Source organism: Gavialis gangeticus, unplaced genomic scaffold (genome assembly GCF_001723915.1).
Source record: "Gavialis gangeticus isolate Ggan-Ray unplaced genomic scaffold, GavGan_comp1, whole genome shotgun sequence".
NCBI classification, from domain to species: Eukaryota; Metazoa; Chordata; order Crocodylia; family Gavialidae; genus Gavialis; species Gavialis gangeticus.
This window is the reverse complement of record NW_017729022.1, coordinates 89,351,526-89,359,561: the sequence shown is the minus strand read 5'-3', so window position 1 is coordinate 89,359,561 and position 8,036 is coordinate 89,351,526. Positions and strand designations below refer to the sequence as shown.

General features: G+C 39.9%; 1 protein-coding gene across 1 annotated transcript; it reads right to left on the bottom strand.

Moving 5' to 3' along the window:
• Positions 1-334: 334 nt before the first annotated feature.
• Positions 335-7,324, bottom strand: MGST1 (microsomal glutathione S-transferase 1). Its single transcript, XM_019515597.1, has 3 exons — positions 7,133-7,324; positions 4,462-4,556; positions 335-973 (listed from the first exon to the last, which is right to left on the bottom strand). Exons 1-3 carry the CDS (start codon positions 7,256-7,258, stop codon positions 727-729), a joined length of 468 nt encoding a protein of 155 aa, XP_019371142.1. The 5' UTR covers positions 7,259-7,324; the 3' UTR covers positions 335-726.
• Positions 7,325-8,036: the final 712 nt, after the last annotated feature.

The window sequence follows — 8,036 nt, the reverse complement described above, 5'->3', positions numbered from 1 at the left end:
GCCATTTTAAAACTGGTGTAAGTCTTGAGCTTCTTCATGTTTTCTCCTATGCCATAACACAGAATTTAGCCCAGAGCATTTTTTTTAAAGTCTGTTAGGCTTAGAAAATCGAACTACTGTGATTTGGATTTTTAATCCCATGGTGGATTATACAAACACCAATTTCATCAAAGATTTGTTTTCAATACGCCTGGCATTACTGGCTGAATCTTATTATTAATGTAAATATTCCTCAACAAACTGTATGATGTGAGTTTCTCTCTCATACATTGTGACATTCTATTTGCTGGTCACAGTTAGTAGCGTCAAAATGAAAACAAAAAAGCAAACAACCTTATTTTTTTTCTCTTGTCTTTATTGATTTAGGCTTCAGAGCTACAGCCAAAATAGTGAATGTGTAGAAAATTACCACACATGCCATTAATCTACTATTGTCATATGGTTAGAATCATAAGTCTTCAACAAATCATAGAGAGACCATTCAACCTAACATGTTGGCAAAGCAGCCTGTGAACAGGGAGGACAGCAGAAGGGAAATTTTGCTTTAAAAATTTTTTCAACAGGAATGAAGAACCCCTTTGTTTAAAAAAATGCAGTTTTGACCACCATGTAAAAACTGTAGCAAAAATGAGATATCTCCATGCAAGAAGGGTGCTGTTAAATCTAACATAATGCTGGAAATGTCATGTGGAATGCTGAACAGTACAAAGAGACTGAGTGTTTTCATTACAGGTACAACCCAGTTGTCAGTCCCCTGCATGCCATGGAAATGGTGACCACAAATCCAACAAGCCAAGACAAACCTCTGCTGGGCTGGGGGAGTGGTGTCACGTATGCAATTGTATGAAAAAGTCTTGCCATGACGAAGATCCTGAAGTGCAGCAAGGCTGTGGACAGATCAGGACCACTCAGGGCATACAGCAGACCAATGCCAATAAACGGAACAATATTCTCAAGATCATTCAAGTGGCATCTGGGGAAAGAAGCGAAGTTGTTTTGCAATGTTATACTTTGCAGAATAAGTCTGAAAATGTTATTGCATTTTCCAAGTAGTACCACTCATTAAAGTCGCAATGCACATGTTTAACTTCTTCCCCCTCACTTGGCTCTGCTTACGAGTAATGTTTTCACTTTCTCCTCCTTTTAGTCTTTTATTTTTTCTTTTAATGTTATGATTTAACTCCTGTACTGTGTTGGGTACACAGTTTGTCTGAAAGGCACTCCCCTAAAGTTAAAGTATGCTGTATGTAAAATCTGATTATTTTTAATATTGTATATTCTTGTTCCCATACTTGATAGCACTGCTTTTACGATTCCATTTTCACGGTAAACTTAAATGTACAAATACTTTTAGTCAAATTGCCTGAAGTCCAGTCACCTTGGAGAATGTTATTCTTGAGCACTTTGATTTAACGAAGGCCACATTTGTTCTTCTTGTTGATTTTTGCCAACCAACATAGCTTTCAGCTGCTATACTCATTTTATTATGTTTTGTAATTCATAGTGTAATTGCATACTGATACCATAATGTAATTTATTAGAAACGGACCAAAAATCAATAGCCCAGTTCTGAAATGGTACTTTCTTCCAATGCTCCCCCTCTCTCTCCAGAACCTTTGAGAAGTTTTAATTCAGACTAGATCTTTGCTTACTGGCACAACCTATAAGGGTTTCTGATTATGTTAGGTTTCACCCAAGCCAGAAAGAGATTAGATGTGATTTTACGTCTGCCTTTTGAACTCACACCCATTAAAAGCACCATCTTTCTGTTAAAGTTTTCCAAAACAGCAACTAAACACATAAAACACATATCCCGTTAGGCCTCTTGCACCTCCAAAACAGTCACAAAACACATACATGCTGTTAGACCTCTTACAGCCACAAATCCAAACACACATCACCCATATAATTATGTTTAATTCTGTGCAGTTGTCATGAGGCTTGCAGAAGCAAAATGACACATAATATTAAAACTAGTTTTAGTTTGCATACCTAAGTTGTATTCAACCACTGTAGCAAAAAAAAAAATAAAATAAAATAAAAAAAAAATTAAAAAATACATGTGTACCAAAAATTCCCCCAAACTAAACAAACAAGCAAACAACAAAAATCTCCAAACAAATGGCAACAACAAAAAAACCAACTTGTTCTACAAATATCAAATATGTGGCTGTTAACGGTTAGGAAGAATTCTCACCATTGAGATCTGTGGCTTGCTGGAGCAGGTTTTAGAACTGAATCTTAAATAACCTCCACCTGCAATTCTACTAGGGTAATTTTTATTGAAGTAATGGCTTAATTGTCATGGAAAATTTAACATGACAGCAACATTAATACTCAGGGTTTACATAGCCCTTATCATCCTTTCAACAACTACAAACATACAGAAAGAACTTGTCACTAAAGTGCAGCTGCTTTTATCAGTCAAATGGACACCTGCCAAGCTACTTGTTGCACAACGAAGGGGCAAAGGGGAACTTTGGGTCAGTGCCCTCACGGAAAAGTTGCCAGACTCTAATTTTCACTCAGAGCAAAATCTCTTTTTCTGAAAATTTTATCCAGAAGATGCATGTTAATATGCTAGAACTGGAATTTTCCACAAAGTCAGGTCCTCTGAGAAGATGAGGGTTTGAGAAGTATACAGGGTTATAAAAAGTTGAAGCAAACTTGTGCAGAGGCCCACCAAGATGCTGCAGCCATTTGCTGTCACATTAATTTCAAAATATCACTTCTTTAATCAGTTACATAGGATGGCTGTTGAGCCTAGGGTGCAGAAGCAGTGCCCTTAGAAGTAAAAACCACAGGAAACAGCTGAGCGACTTGTCCTTAATTTGGCAACCACTGCAAAGCCTATAGGTTGGGAAGCCAGATATGAATGATTCAGTAACAGACTTTCTAGAACTACATGCATCTATCGTTGCAAAATGGCAAAGCCTAAGATCCCAAGCTACATGTTCAAGAGTCTTGATACTTATGTTCAAAATCTTTGCCTTGATTTATATTTGTTGACTCTCACCACAGTAGTTGATATAAAAGTAGAACTGTATATTAAAGACCCTTAAAGCAAATAGTCATGGTGCATGTTTATTAGCCTTTTTAATTCTTAAAAACCTATTATTTAAAAGATGATATTGTCAAATAAGGTATTAACCTTCATTAAAGACTAAGAACATGAGAAATGTTTTGTTTGGCAATCGCTGATCCTTCCCCATCATGGTGTATGCATGAGAAGTCACCCAGACTTTTGATGCACATGGCTAGGCAGGAGTTTTTTGGAGGAGTGGAGGCTGCCCAGACCTTCCATCCCCCTTTAGGCCACTGAGACAGAATCCAAAGGCCAGACCAGGTCCATACATTTGGTGCCTCTCTGGCTGTACTTGTATAAATGCCCAGGAACTGAACCTGGGTCTCCTGTGTGGCCACATAGGACACCAAACAGGAGAAATATTTAATATTTAAATATCAGAAGCACTGATTTGTCAAAAAGTATCTGTATATACTGTTTTTGGCAACGGGATCAGAAATGAACCCACAAGCTACATAAAGGATCGAAAAACTGCAAAGGAATATTCAGCCCAAAGAGAAAGATCCATGATAGACTAGAAATGCTCCCAAAGTCTAATATACATATTGTTAAGTGACACACTACTATTTTGCTACCAGTACACCATACTCTTGGCTCATCCATATCTTGTAAGGCTAGAACATTGTTAGTAAAGTTTTCTGCAAAGAGAAGTGTCAACTCCTACTCAGTGTAACATCCTACTAGAATGGACCCCTTATTATTTTGCACTGCAGCTTTAACAGATAAGCCCTACTCATCTTCCTCACAGTTTTCTTTGCATTATGTCAAGAGACATCTCTGATCTGTTACCCAGCTCCTGTTACACTAGTGTAAACACCCTGTTAGGCCCCCTAGGATCTTCTTTTTCGCTGGTCTGAAGAGCAGCAGTGGCAGCAGCAGGAGCTGGATTGGCAGGTTAACCCTTCTCAGTGCAGGCAGCCACAAATAAGTGCAGGGGAGAGGCAAGGGGGAGCTGGGGGAGTCTCTGGGGATAAGCAGTTTGGGGAAGCCCAGAACGGGGGTGGGGATTCTTACCTTTCAGCATGGGCAACTGGTGCCTCCTGAGTCTGGGAGGGCACCAGCGGGGCACAACCGGAGGGTCCCCAAGCAGCTGGATGCTTGCACTAATGTACATTAATTTAGCACCTCACATTGGAGGTACTAAATTTAATGCACATTAGGAAAACTGCATTAATGCACATGCAGGTACTACCTTAAATTAGGCCCACAGCCACCTCACTGGTTAATTATTTATTTTTGGTACACTTGCTAGTAGGATTTAGTCCCTTAAAGTATCAGATTACCATCTAAGACAACAAAAATAAGGGGGCTGCTACTCAAAAACAGTCTTATTCTGTTTCCCATTAAACCATCCAGTGTACTTGCACTATTGTTACCTGCGCACACGTTCAACGTCTGGGTCAGTCCGCAGGTACTTTTTAGCAGTCTCATAATTGCCAAGTGCAGTTATATCCTCTGGATTAGAAAATGCCTATTCAAAGAAACACCAATCAGATACTTCAGAAGAAATGCAGCTGGTCTAGCTAGGACCCAAAACATTTCTGCAACAACATAAATCTTTCTTAGTGAATGCCTTCAGTTCCTAGTAGTCTCATTAACTCACGCTTGTACTTGAAAAAAACATTCTAGGAGAGATGGAAGATGAGAAAGTTGCTGCATACATTGACCAGATATATCTACCTGCTATTACTAATGCTTGCAGCCTTGGAAATCCTTTTGGGTCACTTGCTTTCCATAGATTTGCAGCTGGCAGTAGTAGCCTGGAAAGGTTCTTCCTTTCATCTGCTGATAAATTGGGAGATTGCTACCTTTCCTCTGAGGTATGGACCTTGCCAATTATATTAATCTCTGGTACCTCCAGATTGGATACTACAATACTTTCTGCTTGGAAGCAGTATGTCCCAGAACACATTTATTTTAACTAGTGTAGATTTCATGTGGAATTCCATATACAGCAACAATTGCATGCCACAAACCTGATGGCTTGCCAGTTTGTTTCGAGGTATAATTCCAGGTATTCATTATATTCAATATGCTTTGGGTAAGCATATCTGAGAGGGCACTCCAGCAAGAATCACGTATCTCAGTGGCTTTCCAAATTTTTAGATTCAAGGTAACCCTCAGTAACTTTTTTAACTTGATAGCACCCTGGTTAAGAGCTCCAGTTGTGCTGCCTCAGTTTATCTCAATGGTTCTCACCCAGGCCACTAGTGCCACCCACACAACCAGGTGGAACTGCCTCATATACCTCCTGCACAGCTGGGCTGCAGCACAGGCGCATGCTCCAGCCTGTATTAAGGTTGGTTGATAAGCCTAAACCAGTGCTTCCCAAACTTCCTCAGCATGACCCCAGTCATGGCCCTATTTCCTCAGCATGACCCCTCACTCCCCAATGGTAACCCTCCCACCCCCCCCCAGGTGTCCCTCACTCCTGAACCACAGCCCCCTGGCCCTGCTGGTGGCCCTCACTCCCAATTTGCAGCTCCCCATTTTCTGCAGGTGCCCCAGGGAGTGCCGCAGCACAACCCCAGCTGCTAATGTTGTGACCCCATGTGGGCCACAACCCATAGTTTGGGAACTACTAGCCTAATGCACGCAGGAACGTTGCTCTTGCCACTACCCTTCCTGGTCCAACCCCGCCATGCTTCTGCAAACGGTGGGTCACAGGACAGTTCCACATGCCCTGCTTGCCTGTTTCCATGAGACAGTGTGCAGTATCAGACCAGGAAGGGCTATTGCAGGGCCAGGCACTCCTGACTGCTTTAGATTTATCAGATAACCCTAATGCAGATAGGAGTACACATGCTCATGCTGCAGCCCTTCCTGATCTGGCTGCACACAACTTGGATAGGGAAGTTTACCTGGCTGTGGCAGTGGTAGCACCTATGCTGCATCACCCCTGAAAGGGTCTTGAGGCACCCTGGTTGAGAGCCACTACCATACCTGAATGCTGGATTTATTTTTCCAGGTCTACTGATACTGTTAGCAGTATCAGTAGCCCTGGAAAAATAAATGAAAAACTGAACTGAAATGTTGGGTCCTCCTCTCTCTACCAGATGCCTCTTATTTCTGCAGTACCTTACTGCTTTTTAAGAGAAAGCTTAGAAATGTTCATACTAAATGATAAATAAAAATGATTTTTACCAGCAGTGATATGAATGGACAAATCATCCACTTTTTCAAAACTAAATACAACCAAATTAACGTTGCTTCTTAACAAATGTGGCTATGCAACACGACAGTACTAAAAGACTTTAAACTACTCCCTGGATTGCATCCAGGATTACATGGGAAGCTTGGCTTTCCAAAAGTTAGGGCATAGAGGTGGGATCCCAGAAATCTGGGTTTTAAAATAACACAGTCCAATTTGGACAAATTATTTTGGCCTGGATTTCAAAGGTGCCAAGTACTTAATGAAATCATTGGAAATGAATAGCAGCTGTTGGTGCTCAGCACTCTTGGAAATAAGGATATTACGGTTGGATACTGAGAAATGCTGAACATTTGTGTTCTGCTAAAGCACTCAACATAACTCCCTCAGACTTCAAAGGGAATGATGAGAACTCAGTAAATTCCTGGAGGCGTGCAACCATAAGAGCAAGCATATATAGCAGAAAGCAGCTGACATACTCCAGAGAAGTAACTCCCTCTCTTTTTAAAGGTAAAATTGGAAGGTACCTCTGTCCGCAGCCTATGATACATTTATCCCCTCGTTATTGTTTACCTTGACTCTAGTGTGTTCTGGGCAGCAAGGTAAAAGCCCTGTTGAGAAAGCATTTCTATACAAAGTAATGGAATAGTTTCAGGGAGGTAAGGTAACTCAACTGAAGCTTAAAAGAAACTGTCTTTTAATTGGGATGGGAGACCTAGTCCATTTGTGACAATAAATGAAGCTCCACCAGGGGAAAGTAAATAACTGAATATTATTATTAGGGGGGGAAAAAAAGTAGTATTTGAAAGCTGAAAGGGGAAGAAACACTTTTAATAACACTGTATTTTAATGTGAAACTCAATGGATTCTACCACATTATATTCATGGCTTCTTACCTTTCTTGCTAATCTGAAGTAAATCGTTATAAGACTCATTAGCATCATTTTTAAAAGGACAATGGCTGTATAGGTGGAATAAGCCAGGAAGGCCTCATTTTTCATTAGTTGAGTAATTTTAGACATTTCTGTGTTTTTGTTTTTTTCCAACAAAGACCTAAAAAAAAAATTCAAGAGTGCAACAAATAAAAGTGTGAAAATACATTTGCCAGAATAGGTTTCCTTAGAGTCACTGCAGTGATGCTGTAATTAAAGCTATTCCTTAATGCCTCTGTTAATTTTTATTAAGATTTAACTCACTTTCTCGCAAGAGAAAAGTTATATCATGACTTCAATTCCTACTAAGTAATTATTTATTGAGCCATAAAAATATAAAACCATGAAAATTTTAAAAAATTACACAAAAAAACTTCATATACTGCAAAGAAGCCGAAGAAAGTTCAAATCCATGTCCCTCCCTTCTGTTTTTGCAGGAAAACGATGAGTGCCTGTCCCTATGTTCATAAAACACTCAAAACTAACATTTACATCACAAGCAAAAGATTATCACTTGGATTAATTTATTACCTTGTCTCTTTCTCTCAGTTCCTAGTATCCTACCTGAAGGAAAATAAAAGAGCACTCAAATGCAAATCAGAGAAGCATGGAGGAGGACTCTCCTGGGTTGAAGTGTCCTTATTTTCACTTAAAAGCATAACCATACACCAAATATGTACCACTATGGTATTTATATAATAGCCAAATGTATCTCTTTGTTAAAATGCAGCTATTCACATATGCCAGGGCACTCTTAGTACTTGAAGGTAACTTCAACTTCCAAGCCAGACAGAATCTTCCAGCCCAGAGACGCTGAACCAGCTTTATAATCAAAATCAGCCTTGCATAAGTATTCTTCCTTTGAGAC